At 33.2% G+C, this 19,741-nt stretch overlaps 1 protein-coding gene across 1 annotated transcript in view; it reads right to left on the reverse strand.

Moving 5' to 3' along the window:
• Nucleotides 1-701: 701 nt before the first annotated feature.
• The window catches only part of DGKB (diacylglycerol kinase beta), a 357,454-nt gene continuing 338,414 nt past the window's right edge, over nucleotides 702-19,741 (reverse strand). The window contains 4 exon segments of the mRNA XM_040548594.1: nucleotides 702-4,700; nucleotides 15,130-15,190; nucleotides 17,152-17,165; nucleotides 17,167-17,273. Coding sequence (XP_040404528.1) covers nucleotides 4,593-4,700; nucleotides 15,130-15,190; nucleotides 17,152-17,165; nucleotides 17,167-17,273 — 290 coding nt within the window. The 3' untranslated portion in view covers nucleotides 702-4,592.

Below are 19,741 nucleotides of genomic sequence, written 5' to 3' on the forward strand. Positions count from 1 at the left end.
AGAAGTTTCCTTCCTTATGTGCGGGGAAAACAAAATGCTTTCAGACCTCACAGGGCTAAAGACAAGCAGCAATTATCTGACAAGAGATAGGCACGTTCTTCACCACTCTTGCATAAAACATTGAGCAGTGCTTCTTGTAACCATCTCAGCTTTCTAAATTTATTTATTTATTAATTTTCCAGATAACTGCTTAGAAGCTTTGCAAAACTGTTACTTAACAGCAAGGGCAAAAGTGTTTGTTTTTTTTTCCCCCCCCTCCCTCTCTTCTCTCTCCAGTGTATGCAAATATTTCGAATAAACAAAAGTCTAGCAAATTCTTTACCTTTTTTCTTCATCATCCTTCAGTTCTTTCCTTCACTCACAAATCTTTCTCCCTTCACCGGAAGGACTCAGTGTTTTATCTTCCTCTTGGGCATAACTCCTATCACACAGCCTTTCACCCCATGAATTAAAAAAAACCAACCAACCAACCAACCAAAAAAAACAACAAACATCTATGTCCTTCAACCCTAAGTAGAATAGGACAGTAGGTTAATGTAATTAATTCACTTCCTTGGCACATCAATGCTCATTAGCCCTGAGTGCCTTCATCTGGCCTCTCAGGCCCCACACTACAATTTTTGTGGTCTGTTTTAGACCTACCCACCCTTTTTGCAAATCTGTTTTGTCACTCCTTAGCAGAGTTCTCTGCTCTTCCTCTGGTTCCTTGCCTAAAGATAATTATGTCTGATTTTTCTTTCCTTTTTTTTTTTTTCCAGATTTTCAGCGATTCTTTCTAGACTTTTCCAGAGAGGTGGTATACTATATTTCTCTTTTTCCAGAAAGATTTGGCCTCCCTATGATCTGTGTCAAAATTACAAGTCCCAGAGCTCATTTGGGATTGAAGGCAGTAAATTACAAAATATCCTTATTCACTGATATGTCAGGTCGTTGCAACTGTCTGAATATCTCTAGTCTCAGTAAAACAAACAAACAAAAACGGCAACAACACAACCTATGTATTAAAGCATGCCTTTTTTCTCCATTTCATACAGTAATAATATCAAATGCAGATATTCTTTGACTGTATTACTTACACTGATATTTTGAAACATGATGAACTCGGTGACTTTATTTGCATTAGATAATTTTGAATATTAGGTAATCACTGTTATGATTTACATGTAATAATACAGAGTTGATAAGAATGAGACAATGTTATAGAATATCTATTTCTGCTTCAGAAACAAAGTTCTTAGCTCATCAAAGTTCTGAGCATATTAGCATACTACCTGATGTAGCTCATGTATACACATACACACTCAATTAAGCACAAAGCATGACATCAAACCCCTTAGCTTTAAATAATTGTGACGATATGTGTACAAACATCTTACAAGTACTAGAAGCAGTAATACTGTATTTGACTCTGCGCTGAACTCTACTTTAACAGGAACTCCAGTGAAGGGAGAGTGATGCTAATCACTTTCACAACTTAGATTTCTTTTGGAGACGTCATGTTCTTTCTTTAGCACATTGACCACATGCAACACTCTAGTAGGGAGACGAAAAATTTGCAAATTCAATGTCAGGCATAATTCCTACATCTTCGTAATTTCCATGTATATTGAAAATGTCATTAATGAGGCCTTAAAGAATGCCCCATTGTAAACAGTGGAAGGTTTACAGCTACTACTCTTAAGATTCAGAACAGTGCATCTATTTCACCTGAATGAAGATACATACATATTTTCTGTGTTTCACTTCACTGTATATGACTGTATAATTTCACAATGCTAGTTCTGCACACACTGAAATGAAAAGGAAGGAAGGAAGGAAGGAAGGAAGGAAGGAAGGAAGGAAGGAAGGAAGGAAGGAAGGAAATGAAGTTCTCTTTAATTAAATCAAACATTTTCCTTTCACACTATGCTTTATGTACTCTAAGATATTCTATTCATCATCATCATGTTCATCTTGATCATGGTTTTAAATTGTTAAAGGCCATTGTAAACAAACAAACAAACAAACAAACACAATAGAAAGAGAGGATGTTACTGTTGCAATGTGTCAATATGTAATAAAATGGCTATTTCATTATATTTTGCTACTGTAAGAACTTGACACATACTGACAAACATATCTAATTTACATTTTCTAGATCTAGTCAGAGTTGCATGTAGTCGTGATTACATGAACCCATCTATCCCTGTATATGAAAAAGCATGTTGTGAACAATTTGCTATTCAGACTGGCACTTTTAAAATTGCATACATTATTAAAGAATAGCTTATGTATCTTTTTTATTTTTTTTCAGAGTTACAATGTTCATGAGATAATCATAGAGAACACATATATAATCCTTAAACACATTTTTGCCACAAAAAAAAAAGTTAAGAGCATTGGTAGAAAATCCTATATCAAGTTATCTGAAAATATCACGTGTAACCATAATTCCATAAAACCAGCGTGCACTTCATGTAATATTACATCAGCAGGTTCCTTCTTTTTGCTCTTATCTTTAGCTCTATGTTTATATTTGCAGTCAAGAAGTGCATCAAATGTGTTTTGTATGTGTGTGTGTTTGCAATGCACAGGAAAAATATTAGTTCACTCATGGTAACTAATTATCAACACCACTGGATCCAAGAATGGGGAATTACAAGATCTTAATTTTAGCAAATAATTGCCCTCATATTTTTCTACCTAATGCTGAACATAACATTAATTAATATTTACCTCCTTATGTTTACAAAACACCGATTGTATATTTCAAAGACAAAATCCTTACCAGCTATACACTGACTTTCATTTCAGTGTCTATTATACAAATTAGGACTCTGTTGAATTCTTACACTGAGGAGCTAATGATAGATATCAACTTTATTTAAGTACATGCACAGTACCGTGCACTACAGAATTATGAAATACTATTTTCTGATGGAAGAATGAATCAATAGAAAAATAGATTTAATAAATCATCAGCATTTAGAATCTAGATAAAAATGGGAAATCATGGATTTCAAGCAAAGTTTTTGTTTTGTTTTTTGATGAAACTTCATTACGACATGCAGAGAGGAGAAGCAGCTCACTCTGAACAAAGAACAATGTTAAGACTGCACAAAAATTTTGATTAAGATTGTTTAAATGCAAGACTGAAAATAAGTTGCCATTCTTGGACTCCCCTTCAACGTTAGATAGTGTTGTGCAATCCTCAGACAAATCCCTGTTTTATGATTTCTAAGCTGTTAGGAAGTCTCTCAGAGGGCTAAGAAAGTGAAGACCTGAAAAACTGCCTCCACAAAATTTATGACAAGAAATGATTTGATTCCAGACAACAGACTACAAAAGGGGAATAGATAACAGTTTATCCTTTCCTAAGAGATGAATTTAGAGGACAAGTAAATTACGGATAGCATAGATGTATAAATAATAATGAAAACAAAATTAGATGTTTCATTTTCCAATATTTAGAGTATCTATAAATGTCAATATTTAGAGTATGTGTCTATGTCTATCAGTTTATGAAACAAATGAAAAGTGAGTATTTATTTGCAATTAATTTAATGTTTTTTTCCTACCCCAACATTTGTCTGGACATTGCCAACATAATCAAAAGAACTGTAAATTTTCAGAAGTGAGTCTACTCCAGTGAGCTTGATTAATTATGCATTAACCCATTTCTCTGAAGCATCCTTCACTAAATCTTTGGTGGGAAATGCACTTTATTAGGCATGAGCTTTGGTTATTTGTGTGCATATGCACTATGCTATCGGTCGATACACAGAGCGATTTAAAGTTTGCCATGTTACAGTGATGTATTGCTCATTAAGATAATTCTAATGTTTCAACAAACAACACTGATGCTTAGTTTTGCAAGTATTAACATCTTCAGTCTTAGCATGATCTCCTTAACCACATAGTTTTTACTCAAATTTCCACTGATTTCCAGTCTTGCTAAAACTTACACACGAATAATCACGATCATTTGAATACTGCACACATTGAGTTAGAAGATTTCAACAGATACAATTACTCATACATAGGAGTTATCAGAATAAGATATAAGATTTTAATACCTATTTGAATAAAAATATTCTTAGGGTAGAAACAAATGATAAACTAAAAGTACAGGTTAATGAGACCTGTAATAAACTTTACTCTGAAACAGGTCTAATTTGTTATTGATATGATGTTTGATTCAAGAGATACTGTTGAACTTATTGCATATAATCATTGTAATAGAAAAAAAAGCTAGAAATAGAATAGAGAGAAAATCAAATTATTCATGGCATTCCCTTCCTATATTTCATGGCAGAATTATCGCATAGATTAGTAAATGATATTGCATGCAACAACAACAAGAAAAAAAATGCTGTATCACTTCATGTAAAGATTTGCTTTCTTCATGCAAAATACCTACAAAACTGTGACTTTTTATTATTTTTTTTTTCCTAATAGCATAGTTTTACATTAGCTCAGTCACGGAAACTGTTAAACCAAAATCCATGATTTTGCAAGTAGTATATATTCTAAAATTCTTGAAAGATTTCCAGCATAAATATTCCAAAGCCCAACAAAGCTAATTGGTTTTCTAAAAATTAAACTACACAGGCTTATTCCTTGCTGTGGTTCCTTGTTCTTTTGATGATAGAAGAAAAAAGACCAGTTTTTGGAGGAGGTCCCATCAACATAGGGGCTTGGTTCTTATGAGTAATTTTTATCTGGGGGAAGAAAGAAGAAAATCAGTTATCAATTGAGCTAGTTCAGTTTCTACATGCAAGTATCTGAAATGCCTGAATTATCTTTACATGCAATTTCCAACCTTTTTTCATTTAATCAAAGAAGAAGGGAAAATATCCTTATTTTTATGAATGATGCTACACGTACAGTAAGCCAATGTATGTATAATCATTGTTACCACAAATACTTTAAATTATACATGCAATCAATATTAAAAATCCTATACAATAAAATACATGCCAATATATGATCTTACTTCTTGACTGTGGAATTTATTGCTTGCTGTTGAATATTTTACATGTCTACAAGATTAATAAGAATTTAAAAGCTGGAAAGGACATATGTGCTGACAGACCTAGTCATTGCTTATTACTAAGATATAAACTGTATCTTTGTATGTTTTGTTTACACATCTAATCAAACTGTACCTCTCTTCTAACACAGGACACTGTTTAATTTCAAAACAGCCACTATGAATGAAAGTCAAAAGTTAACACACAAAAAAGGTCAAAAAAGATTAACTAGCATTCCAATTTGTTAATTAATTGTTAATAGAATAGACTCAAATATTGAAAAGCCTATTTAAAACACTTTGCAAGACTGCTCTAAAGCGACCCATTTTGATTTCTTTGATATAAAACTACGAATCACCTTAAATGAGACAACCTTAAAGTAGATTATGTCTGCAATTTTCTCTAATTCAAGTCTAAATTAGAGAAGACATTTTATGAATGTATGCTATGCTCAAAGCTAATTGAAAGCAATTATCAAAGTGGCATTTTGTCTGTGACTTTAAGATACATTGTAAGATAATAAATGATTCTCATTATGTAATAAAAAGGTCACATCTTGCCTTTGGGCTAGTGACGTTAAGAGTTTTTCAAAAGCAATCCGAGACATTTTCTTTAGTGAACTACGACTAATACAAGAACCATCACTTATTAAATATCAGTTGTCATCTGCATAGTACCCACATCAGAGATAGGTATTTCTTTCAAAAAGAAACACCACCTCATTAAAAACTGGAAAAATATATCTCTTAAAGTGCATACCTGACATTTTCAAGTTAAAATGAATATCCTTCACTTGTCATTCACTAACAGTAATGAAACAAAAAATGTATGTCACGTGGAGAGGCTCATTAAAATATAGATCAGGACATTTCTTGGGGTGGAAATTTACTTTACTATAAAAGAGACAGAAACATGAAAATCCCAACAAAATGAGTGGGTTTATTTAACTCTATTAGAGACTTATTTTATTCTCCAAATGTTCATTTGCATGCCACCTTAGTTCATTAATCTCGAATTTCATACGTGATCTCTTCTTGTCAACATTGTTCATTAGTATCAAATGTAGTATAATTTTATTTTAATATTTAATTTTAATACTTTATTTAATGGCATTCTATATTACTTTCACACAGAAAATAACTACTGCTTTCAAAGACTGGCATCAACATATTTTATCACATGAAATTCTGCTTCAGGCACCACTTTGGAAGCCAAATCTGTAGTTGGGGTAAGTTGGCATTATTCCATTAATGTCACTTTATACCAGCTGATGGAAAATTGCCTCAAGGATTACTGTAACTTTCACATGCTTCGTAAAACATATTTTGGATCTCAGGAATAGTGATGACATCAACCTGATCCTGAGAATCAATACATAAAGTAATCTGCAGCTGCTGTGAGTGAATTTTAGGAGAGGCATGAGGGTTCAGTATATTACAAGATTTGGCCATGATGAGGCAATAGGAATGTTCTCAGAATTTCATTTCAGAGGTAAATCATAATAATTCCATCTTAAAATGAATAAAAGAGCAAAACTCAAAAGATGGTTTTTGTATGAAGAGGTGAGTTATTCCTGAGAACCCATACAGATTGCATGTTGGACTGGGGCTGTTCAATGTTGCTGAGGGTGAATGCAATTACATATTGAGAAAATATTTATCATTTGTAATGTTCTTTTTTGGCTTGAGCCATCTGTTTCAGAGAACATGACCTCTTCAGTATGTTGTATCCTATCAGCTGAGATCAGCTAAGATGCCTGAACATGATTAACCACTCATGCGCATGAGGATGGAGTCCTACATGCATTTCTCTACGACATATTTTCAACTGTTGTAAATTGGCACAATTCCAGTGGCATAAAATATACTTTACATTCTGAATCTAAAAAAGTAAAATGGTAACTTAAAGTAATTTTTTAACATGTTCATGGTAATGTAAGTTAATATTGCATTGGTTAACAATGATAACCTTTGATTTTTTATTTTCCCAATGAAATATATATGCACATATGTATATATATATAGGTCATAAAAAGAAATCAGTACAATACACACTGAACCATTGCACTACATTGCCTGAAATATACTAACTTTGTCTTTCTCAAGACTTTCAGTTACTGCATTTCTGTCCTAGAATTGTTGCTTCTTCTGTTTGCATACTGGCAACATCACCAAAGTTGGTGCTATGTCAATGACAAGTGAAATTAAACACTTCAAGATCACTAAGGGTCTTAGAAAGGGAAACAGTGTATCGGGTCAAAGAAGGACTGAACACTAAGAGGGTCTGCAGAGGCGAAAATGGACCAAAAAAATAATAATAATTACAAGATGATGATCTGGTCCTGGAAAGATGTAAAAAGTTAAAACTAAAAAAAAAAAAAAAATTAAAAAAAAATCACTATCTGTGTATAAATTCTGTGTATGTCTAGTGTCTGAAGACTAACTTTTACTATTTGTTTTTTCTCTCCCCTTCAGCAAAAAACTTCATGTCTTTTGTATTAGAAGCACAATTTTAAAAGCTTTGAAAAAGCTTTCAATAAGGCTCACTATTTTTTTTCTTTTTCATTTTTCCAAGGTGAATCTGTGATTTCCTTGCACACACTCAAAAAAATAGAGAAAAAGTGATTGGTCAGGAAAACAAACAACAAACTCAAACCTAAAATTTTTAGTAACTAATGATACCCTGACAGACAAACTCATGCAAAATAGTAAGGAATAATAGAAAATATTTTTGAGATAATGTACTCTGGTTTATTGAAAATATAGAATGACTTACAGCAAGTATGGAGGACATTTTAAACATAAATTAGGGAACTGACTGAAGTGCTGCTGGAGGAAAAAATGCAAGAAAATGCTTCTATTTGGCATATTCGTAAGAAATTTAATTAAAAGTACAAAAAAATTTGGAAATGCAATTTCATGTAGAATGAAAGCAAAAAACATGAGTGGCTATGATGTTATGGATTTTTTGTTGTTGAAAGTTGCATATACAACATTATAGGCTAATCTCAAGCTGTTGGAATGGCTTGAGTGGCAAAATGGCACTGGCAAAACTCTCATTTGCTAACTGTAGCCATGATTTTAGCCTTTGAGTTCACAATCACAGAAATGTAAAGGACTGCTATATCTAGTAAATAGGCTTAGCAGAAAAAATATTGCATTTGCAATTTCAAAATTGTCTTTCTAGCATTAAAAAGTGTGTCCATTCATGGGAAGGGACAAAAGATCCATTTACAAAGAGCATAAATCTTAAGAGTTAGTAATTTAATAATCACTCCCTCTTCATAGATAACAAATTTTCTGATAAAGGAGAAGCCAGAATTTGTTATATTAAAGATATTTATAAATGCATAAACCAGAAATTTATTTGTTTCAGGAGCAGGTCAGAGTTTCAAAATATGCCTTTAAGTTACATTAACAAAATGAATCCACTCAAAAAAATGAAGTGACCATCAATAATTTTAGTATAATAGCCACCTCTTTTAGGTCAATCAGTTTTGCTTGTATGTTAGAATTTCTACACTATGTACTGGTTATCTGTATGTTCCTGACTTCACAGATTGCCTAAATGCTTACTGTTAACACAGAATGTGGTGCTACATATGCAAGTGCTAACTACAATGCTAAATGAGACTAGATAACCAAAAATGGAGAAAGTCAGCCCTGCTTGTAATATTTCAATTAATATTAAATAAAAGAACCCTGCATTTTAAGGATAGAGGGGGGAAAACAAACAAAACGAAACAAAAACCTCCTTTTCAGCTTGGACCTGCTAGTTTATGGTCACTTTGTTCCATGTTATCATCAGGGTCTGGCTGTTGATAGTTTTGAGGGTATGAAGGTTTTCCCAGTTTTGATGCACATTTGCTTCTTCTCTTACAGGAAATAGGTGGATGTAGCACTTCTATATCACAGAAGTGGCAAATACTTTTAACTTCTCATAGGTGATTGAGGGCTGTACTGGATGACTAAGATGCACAGAATATAAGCAGTGCTATAATAATTAACCTGTTATTTGCATTATGTGACATTTTGGTCAAATCTCTCAGGTCTAGACCAGTTGTTTTAAATATAGCATTATGCAATACATCTTGGACCTGCTAGTTTATGGTCACTTTGTTCCATGTTATCATCAGGGTCTGGCTGTTGATAGTTTTGAGGGTATGAAGGTTTTCCCAGTTTTGATGCACATTTGCTTCTTCTCTTACAGGAAATAGGTGGATGTAGCACTTCTATATCACAGAAGTGGCAAATACTTTTAACTTCTCATAGGTGATTGAGGGCTGTACTGGATGACTAAGATGCACAGAATATAAGCAGTGCTATAATAATTAACCTGTTATTTGCATTATGTGACATTTTGGTCAAATCTCTCAGGTCTAGACCAGTTGTTTTAAATATAGCATTATGCAATACATCTTTTAAATAAATTTCTTAACAATATTATTGTGCAAAGTGCAATCAAATCTAATCAGTTTGGCATTAATTAAGCTCTAATAATATACTCTAGTCTCTCTCCTAAGTAGTGTGATCCGTTTCCCCTTCACACAGGTAGATTGGAAAACATTATGGTGTCATCATAATTTTTAAACATACTGAGAAAATGACAGAGCTGCAAAATTAAAATAAATGATTAATGGCTTTTTTTTCATGTTTTGTACTAATAGGTATCACTGAGGTTTTAAATTAATAGAGCTGTCAAACTCAGGGTTGTTACAGATCTAGTGCAGAACTAAAATGGAAATTATGTATTCCATAGACACCTAAAGATGACACTTTGGAATATTTCAAATTTTAATTAGTAGGTACAATTGTTTTTTTTTCCTCCCTCCTCCCTGAACCACTGCAAATTAATTGGCAATTAGTCACAACTAATTCTTTTCTTAACAATCTGAACTGGAAAGAAAGGTGCATTACATGATAGAGTATTTGTCTGGGGTGCAGAAAGCACACATGCAGTAAATTGCTTTGTCAATTACAAAAACTACTGTTGTGAAATTAAGAAAAAATGCATAGGTAAACAAAACTAATGTGCAGTGTACCTGTGAGCACAAAAAATAATGCCCAACTGCACAATAAAGTGTTAGAAGCTCAACAAACCACTCCGGCCTCAAAACTATGCACACTGGTGTTCAAAAGAGGGAAAATGTAGCATTTCAGTATAACACCCAAAACTTTTTTTCTAGCAATTGACTTCCATTTATGGGAATAACTATACTTGTGTAGTTATTATACAACATTCTACAAACACCAGCCACCATATCTAGGATCCAGTTCCTCTTTGCTCGAAAGAAGCAGACACAAAGTTTAATTTCCCATGTTAACAAAAAACAAAAAAAAAATTTACATTCAGTGACATGGAAAGAGGATACTTTACAGACTGAGAGTCTAGAAAACAGCTGCAACTTCTTCATGCCATTTATGGAGTTTTGGAGCCAATGGATCTACATAAAACAAATCTGTGACTGTCTTTCATTTTTTTTCATCCAGCCCTGGCATATCATGAATGTGATATGTATTTTGTTCTTCTTTCTCTTTGGATTTAAATACAAAAGTAGGACTTCACTAAGTCCTCTGAGATCATGCTCATCACATCCGTAAAGGAAAGGCTAGAAAGAAAGTATCCAGTCATTCACTAAAACTTATTTTTAAGGTGCATACAAATTATAATATTTCAAAATATAATTTCTGAGTTCCATAATTAAATGGTTCTGACAAGTTTTCCCTATCAGTAAATAATTTTTAAAAATACTGTTTTTTAATAAATTTAATTTTTTTAAATTTAAATTTAAAAATATGCAAACATTTCAGATGTTTATGAAACTATTTTTTCTGGCAATCTACCAGGTGGGCTTTGAATATGGATTACCATTCCTTCATTTGGCAATACTCTTACACCTTTTATAGACGTTTCTGTCTTCTATTTTATTTAGTCTAATGTTGCTAGCAGCTTGACACTCTTTCAGATATGATGCCAACCAAGTCATGAATAGAAGAAAGAACTAAAATCACAGTTATTTCTAATTAAGATGGAATATTCTTATAGATTTTTCAAAACAATGTTGATACATTACATAGCTAAATTGAAAGATTACTTAAAAAAAATTCCTGATGGCTAAAGCTAGAAGTTTATTGAATTAACTTAAGAATCTCTGAAGTTTCATTACTATTAATGACCTGTTTGGAGATCAGGTGAAACCATAGATATCTTTCATGTTTCTATATTTGTCTGGGAGAGCTCTGATAGAATTTCCTCCTCAGCTAATCAGACGAGATGTTTAACATAATATTAACATTATCATCTTTCCTTCTCCCGAAGATTCTTCTATAAAAAAAGAATAAAAAAAATACAATTTGATGTTCAGATTCTGCATCTTATTATACCAGAGCAGAGTGACTTTGTCAGATACTGATGTCTGCATGTGTTCAAAATATTGAATTAATTCTGGATGTTTATTAGATGTTTAGACTGAGGCCACTCACATTTTTAAATATTAACAGAACTTATAGAATTGTCTTTTAGGGATGTTAGGTGCATGTGTAAGATTAGATAATAAAAGAAGCATGCTGCAACTTCTTTAGTACTAAAAGAGATCACAGGAATGAAAAATCACAGATCATAGCTTCTGGAGAATCACTGCATTATTGTATTCCATTATATATATATATTCCATATATATATAATGGAATACAATAATGCAGTGATTCTGATTATATAAATCATATTTATTTATTTATTTATTCTGAGCCCATGCTATCATTTTGGGGGAACGTGGTCTCTGTGCATGAGAAGGAAAAAGAGGAGAAGTAGCGAAGATAAACTTATTGATTTCTTCAGTGGAAAATAAACTTCCAAGTCTGCATTTGCAGCCTGCATTTCATACATAACAGGACTGGATACAGAACTTACTTTCCTTAATCTGCATAGTGGAATGTAATGGAATACAGAAGGAGAATTTTGATCAAGTTGAACCTGATTTCTTGAGTAATCATTTACAAAATGCCCTCGTTTGTACCCAAAATCTGAAGGAGAAACAGAAAAGAACTTCTAAGTCCTTTAAGACTTCTGAGTTCTGTTTAACCATGTGTACCTTGGGGCAAGGTTGATTAAATACATGCTGATTGTATGAATTTCTTTCTCACTTGGGCTCTGTAATTTTTTTAGGTTAGCCCCTAAAGCTACTGAATTTAAATGACAATGAAATTCCTGAGGTCACCATGCCAAAATTGTGTTATTTCAGCTTTCTAAAGCACAGTTGGAGGGGGAGAGAGAGCAGCCTTTTTTCAACAGTAGCTTTCTGTCTAGAGCACCCAAGAATCAAAAAGCTGAAGCTCAGCTGTCTTATCTAACTGACATATATGATCTCTGTACATGATCTAATTGATGTATATAGAACTACTGAGATGGTATATCCATCTCACTATATCTACTGTGTGGGGACAGTAGTCTCTGTCCTTAAAATAACACATCTAGCAAACTAATAACTGCCTTCCCTCAGCATCCTGATGTGAAGCATAGGAATGTCCCACCACGTCACAATGCATGTTGTACAAATACCAGCATCTTTATATATTGTCCTCAGGTCCTTGTAAGAGCCAGGGAAAGAAATTTCTAAGAGGAAAAGCAAACTGCAAACTCTCATATGTCTCCTAAGCAACAAAACTCATGGATTTCTTAATCTGATCTAGTTATTTTCCATTTAAAAGCTGGTCATTAATCATCTGCTTGCAGGTAATTTTGTGAGAAAATTACCTCCAAGCAATTTTTTTATGCAGTTTTGTTTCTAGAGAAGATAAAATCTTATGATTCTCATATTGGTCTCATCTTTTTTTTTTTTTTCTGCAATTTGAGATCTTGCAGGTTCAAATAATTGGCTACATAGCTGGCTACACATAGAATATTTTTGATTTTATATTTTTTTCAGACTCCAGTTTTGGATATACACCACAAGAGATCATCCTTGTACTTATGTGATCAAATAGATGCCTTTGGCTTCCAAAGACCCCTTGGAAATCAAATCTTAAACCCAGTTGAAAGAAGGCTAACATCTACCTTTGGCATTGTGTCAGGAGCAATTCCTAGTACTTTGTAAAGAACTTCAAGGAAAAACATTAGCATAGTTAGAATTAGTGGAGAGAGGAGAGGTGGGTCTATACCTGTTTTTAATTTGTGAGATGTAGAAACAGAGCGGGGTAGATAATACATTAAGTTCCTCAACAGACAAAACAAACAAACATATTTTTTCCTGTAAAACGAATAATATAACATAAAATAATTATTCTATATCTAAGTTCATAGTGGTGCTGTAGCATAGACAAAATATGTTCTCTTGATAAATAAATAAATTTTACAGCGGGGTTTTCTTATGTAACACAAAGCATATTCTCTTAGCGATGATACAGCAAAAGGGATAGGGTCCACAAGAAAGTATATGCTATTTCAATCTCCTTTAAAAGGTTACTTTAATTGGACAGCAGTCATTATCAGTAATAATTTGCCATTTCCTTAAGGCAGTAATTGAAATGTATGAACTGTCTCTTTTTCCAGGTTTGTCCTCTATCGTGCAGGCAGCTTCTGCTAGCATTATCAATCAGATAGCAGGGATTTTGCACAGAGCAAGCAATCAAGATGAAAAAAAATCACATGTTATTGCCAGCATCCTTCCATAAATTCTCTTCTGTAATCTGGCAACTGAAAAATTACATCTTTTTCTCGAACAAGTAAATACTGGCTACAGTACTGTTGCTCTGCACTGAGCCATTGCTGTAGAAGAAGTAAAGATAATATCTCTTAATTCCAAAAGGTTTTTTGGAATAAACGTCAAAATTCCCACTGTTTTGCCTTCACATACTGTGCATTCACATGGTTCCCCTCTCTTTGCAGTATCTGAGAGCTTACCATAGAGAATTAGAGTTTAGGCATGCTCTCTGCTGTTCACTACAGAATATCGGGCAAAACATGGACTATCATAACCCTTTACTTTCATCCTAGCCCATACTTTATCAGCTCCCAAGCCTGTTAGCACCTTACTGAAGGTGCTCCCTTTTACTTTTTCATGTTGCCTTTACTATAGACGAAGATCGTGAAAGGATCCAGGACCCAGGTTTGGAGAATTACTCCCTTCTGTAGTGGGACACTTTCTTTCTTGTCACATTACTGGTTCATCAGACTTATGCACTGTAAGGTGATAGTAACTCATCTACCTAAAAACACAGGTTTTCTTAAGTAAAAATTAGTAAAATTGCACATAAAACACATTACTGTGACTATATTCAACAGTGAAAAGCTTAGACTTCTTCAACATCTGGAACTGCTTGGTTACCCTCTATAATATATCAGAGACAGACGACAAGGGAGAGATCTCAGTGTTCTACCTTTCTTGCATTGTCCACTCAGTTGAACAGAACAACTGGAGTTCCTCAAAGAACCAGCTCTGAACAAGATCCTTCCTATCTGGAGGAATGGATTTCTCTTTCCCGCTTAGTTGCCCTCACTTGATACATGTGGGGATTGGAACGCTCTATGATAGTGCAAGAGTCTTCATTTCTTCAAATTGCAAGGAATTTTTAATTATTATTTCTGTCGTATAATTCAATCAGCATCGTCAAGGCTTCAGCTTTAAATAAAATGTTCTTGATATGAACTCTTAAATGGAAAATATGCCTTAGTTTTTAAGGGATCATTAATTACTTGTGCATATTAGCATCAAAACTCACATTGAATCTTCCTCAGCAATACAGCAAGAGACTATAAAACTGATACAGCATCACAAATGATCACAACGGGTAAAGCGATGCCTGAACTGCACCCTCTGAACATTTTCCAAACTTTTGAAATAACTGCCTTTTATTCCATCCCAACCTGTAGAAAAAACAGCATGATGCATTGAAAATGCAGTGGGTGTTGAACTTCATAATACAGCATGTGAACACATTTCTTAAGCAATTGAGTTAATGCCAATGACAGGTTTAAATTGAAAGATTCTGTTTCTTTCATTGAAGAATTGAAAATAAATAAGTAAATATATCTGACTACTGTAATTTTGCAATTGCAAAAAAAAAAATCATTATTTTTTTTCATTTTCTTTTCTTTTCCTCAGAGATAACAGTATACTTACTGTGCAAGGGGTTTGCATCCAAGGTTCCCCATCTATCTGCATAGGCAGTGACTTGCTGGTCCTAAAGCGATATATTTCACAGTATAAGCAAAAGTAACTAGACAAACCTGATAAATGGATTTTTTAAGAAGACACATGCGGTGGCACACACATATAATACTTGATTTACCCCAAGCTTCTATGTAATCTCCAGCACGACCCAACATGCTTACAAAAGTAACCTAGTCAAAAAAGGCAGCATGAACAAGCCTTAGCTTTATTTTGAACACAAATTAAAAACGTTGCAAATATTCAAACGTCTTGCTAGAAATACGCTACTCTCATGGGAGAATACTCTGCAATTTGTGAAATAAAGAGAGAATTATGCAAGAACTTTAGGAATAAACCTTATTCACTGAAACACAAAGAAAGGCCTTGCTATTTTTAATGATTTGGACTGACTGCTATAAAGAAAGGGAGAAATAAATCTCTAGCTCTATTATTGCTGTTATTAGAATAATAAAACACACTTTTACACTTGTATTTAACTGAGAGCACTAACAACTGACTGTTGTACTGTGTTCAGAGGCTTTAATATACTATGTTATAAATTTAAATTGTTAGTGAAGCCTCACTGATTTTAACATAAAGGTTTAGATTGTTCCATGTCTACTTTCTAGCACCATATTTAGAAAAGTATAGAAAAATGATTGGGGGGGGAAAAAAAAAAAAGAATGATCTTTTGGATGTTCTTTTCCAACCCTATTTCTGTGTTATAATAGTTTGCATACAGGACTATTCAAGATAACATGAAGCAGATAATTCTCATAGTGGAAAATGAGTCAGTTGACCTCTCAGCTGGAAACTCTGACTTGGACGTTATTTAAAAATGACTAGCAGTTTGTGGGATTAACCACTGTCATCTACAGCCATAAGTGGAGGAAGAGAAGAACATTCAATGAGCTCTAATTTTTTAGGTTTGGAAGGGTTCTGGTTCTTTTTGCAGTTGTGGTCTTGTCATGTGTGATTATAAAAATATTTCTCAGTATCCAGAAAAGTTTGGAATGCCTCGGCATCCTCATTTCTCTTCCTAATCCTCATGAAAGAGCACTTTGAAGCCAACATCACTCAGTCCTGAGAATAGTCTTAAAAATATGCCACGAACTTCAGGAAATCCTAACTTACTTTCTTAAAGTTCTGATGCTACTCTTATATTAATTACCTTATTTTATGTCTTATTTTAGTCTTCTTGGTCTTATCATTATTTAGCTTATGATTTTATTTAAATTTCAGAAAATTCTTCCTGAAAAATTCTTCAGAGTTGAATACCTCTCTCATTTCCAGCCCTCATCTGATCCAAAGTTAGAATAGTTATCTTCTTGTTAAGATCGAATCCATCTTTCCTCTATTGTAATTGTACTGGTCATTTCTATCACAGTAGATGATAAAACACAACTAAATTAGGCTGCTCCACTGTTCACAACTAACACATACCAGCACATTTATTAACAACGGCTTGTCAGTATTCAATAAATAACAAATAAATTAGAAAACAGAGCACTTTGACTTCTACGGATAAAAAATGGTTACAAATACTAATTACATGCTACTATTCCCTGAGGAGGAATGCATTACAAATGGGTTAAAATGTGTCATTAAAGTAATGTTAGATGTCTTTTTGCTCTAAACTGCATAGAATGTATGTCAATAATAAAGTCCAAGTTTCTGCCTTACTCCTTCTTCTCCAAATGCTTAACAATATTTCTTCAAAGGATGAAATGACAGCTGAATATAACATGTAAAGATTGAATCTAAACACTTCTTTCTTTCCTTCCTTCCTTCTTCCTTTTCAACACACTTAAACGCAGGAAGATGTATGGACATAGAATATGGACAGAATAAATTTAATATATAAAATGATACTTTCATAAACATTAACTACAGTATTTATGACTATTAAGCTACCAAAGAAAGTGTAACTAATAATATAAAATCTTTACTGTTTGACTACACCAGTGCAGTGCAAATTAAAGCTGACAATACCTGATGACAACAGATAGAACACTGGGCAAGCCGTCTTCCAGCACTTTTCAGACCTGTATATATCTGACCCATCTCCATGGCTCCTTCCAGACCAACTACTTCCATAAGTTGGTCACTAAGATCTGAAAAAGTTGAAAAAATTGCATTTGGTCTTGCCGTGATTTTGACAGTGGTCATCCTAACTAGCAAGAACTAGCAAACTGGTCAGAAGGCCAGCTGGTAATAGATAAAAGATGGGGGTGAACAGAACAGGTGAAAATGGTTTAGACAGTGATTTCTAAATGATTACAGATTTAAGTTTGGGCACATCTGGGCCTGTTGTCACACCGCTCTAAAACATCCTGACCAAAATAATTCTAAACTACAGTAATAATCTCAATGGTTTATTTTAATACATACATACATACACAACAAAGAATTTTAGCATATGATAAAATAGGAACTATAGGAAAATATAAAAATTGGAAATACTAAAAAATGAAGTGTTTGTAGTTTAGAAATTTACACTTTTTATGTGTATGTTTATTGTTTCAACAGATATTTAAAGTCTAGTATAGGAAGAATCACTGCACAATATACTGCTAGAATCTCTCTCCAGACAATGTGTACAACTCTAATTCAGTCCTTGTGTACATACATTATTACGGTCATTGTTTATGGGACCACTTTTTTTTTTTTTCCATTGGATTTTTGCCTCAATTAGTGCACAGATTAAATGCAAAAAGGGCAGAAAAAAATTCTTATCAGCAAATATTTGTCTAGCTTTCCATAGTATGTTTCATACTGCTTTCTGATTACATAGCTTTTTGGCATTAAACTTCCAAAAATATTTTAATAATGTGTCTGGCAAATAAATCTTAGTTTGCTCGACTTCAAGGAGCAAGAACAAATTTCGTCTAGAATTTTGGACAAAGAGATACAACCAGAAACTTAAACCAGAAACTTAAACAGTAATATAGCAGTCTGGTTTGAGAAGCAACCAAGCAAGGTATTGAAATATTATCCAGAATCAACTAGCGTGTTTTGTATAACATGTTTTATATGCTGTGGTTTAAATACATGTTGCCAAGACCAGATGGACAAGAAAAAGAAATGTTTTTTCAGCTGTATATTATGTGTTTTATAGATTGGCTGTTAATACCCATGTTTCCAAAAGACATGTTATTCGGTGAAGCAGAGTGATGAGCTAAAATGTTCAAGTCTATCATCACATTGAAAAAACAAAGAAAGGAGAGCACATTACTCTTTGTGTATTTTAAACCCTTCAACCTTTAATGAAGGTAGAATTCCATGCTAATTATCATATCTATGAGGCTAGTCTAAAGTTTCAAATGGAGTCTTTTCTCTTCACTTCTTTGGGCTTTGAATGAAGGTAATTAACTGAAAGAAGTACTGTGATAGAAAAAAAAAAAGTATTAAAAGCAAATAGGATTTATGGTCTGGATTTTTCTGCTTCCAACCAGAAAATCTGATGCTATCCAATGCCTCCATTTTTCTTAATATTCTTCACTATTTCCAATTTCTCTTCACAGTGAAATTAGTTCCACATAACATTAATGAAGCAAAACCAAACCCTATTCTTTGCTATTAAGGAAGAAGAACAAGATGGACAAAAGTTTAAAATATGTAACATGATTAATTTTAACTATGCATTTTTATAGTTTGCATCCCTATACCACTCACAAACCCAATTTTGTACGTCTGGCTTTCTGTTGAATTGTTTTAAAGATGGTATTCTCTTTAAATGTTTTCCTTAAGTTACTTATGCACTTTTAAACTTAACTGAGATTTAAACAAATTCTGCTTTCATTGTTAATCAAAGCGATTTAAATGGGAAAGTCCTACTAATTTGCAAAAGCACACTAAACTTTATAGATTAAAAACATTCAAATGTTTCTAGCCAAAGAGACATCAAATTCCATTTCACTGAGTTACTAGAAAATTATTATTTTTTAAATGGGAGAATAATTAAGAACAGATTTTTATTACTGACAGCTCAGGCAACATATGCAAGATTCAGAATAGTGACATTTGCAGTGATATAAATTTGATGCATCATTCTTCAATAGCTAGGAGACTAGTGCCAGTAACAGTAGGTAACAAAGGGCCAAATCCTGCCCTTTGAGCCATACCACACATCTCCAAACATGTAGTGTATTAAACATTGGAAGATTAAACAGAACAATACTTTTAATTCTCAGAAAAGTGAAGCCTTTTCTAAACATTACATATGCCATGGCACATTCACTAAGTGGCGTTATTTTAGGCTAAATATGAATATTTTTAGAATCAAACTTAAATTAGACATAGCATCCTTTCAGAAGCAGTAAAAACTAAAGCAAATGTAACAAACAATTACTTGGAAAACTTAACTTAGGGTTAGTTAAGTAGTTAGTTAATATATTTGACCTGATGGCTTTGCATAGCCACATCCATTTCAACAAATCCTTGAGCTGTATTGACTTTGATAAGAATTTAGAGTAAACAAAAGTGGAAAAAGGAACGTGGATATTTTCATCCATTTCTTCAAAGATGTGGGTACGGATACACTGGTTAAATATAAATCCAATGAATAGGTTGCATTTGTTCT

This window comes from Cygnus olor, chromosome 2 (assembly GCF_009769625.2).
Source record: "Cygnus olor isolate bCygOlo1 chromosome 2, bCygOlo1.pri.v2, whole genome shotgun sequence".
NCBI lineage: Eukaryota > Metazoa > Chordata > Aves > Anseriformes > Anatidae > Cygnus > Cygnus olor.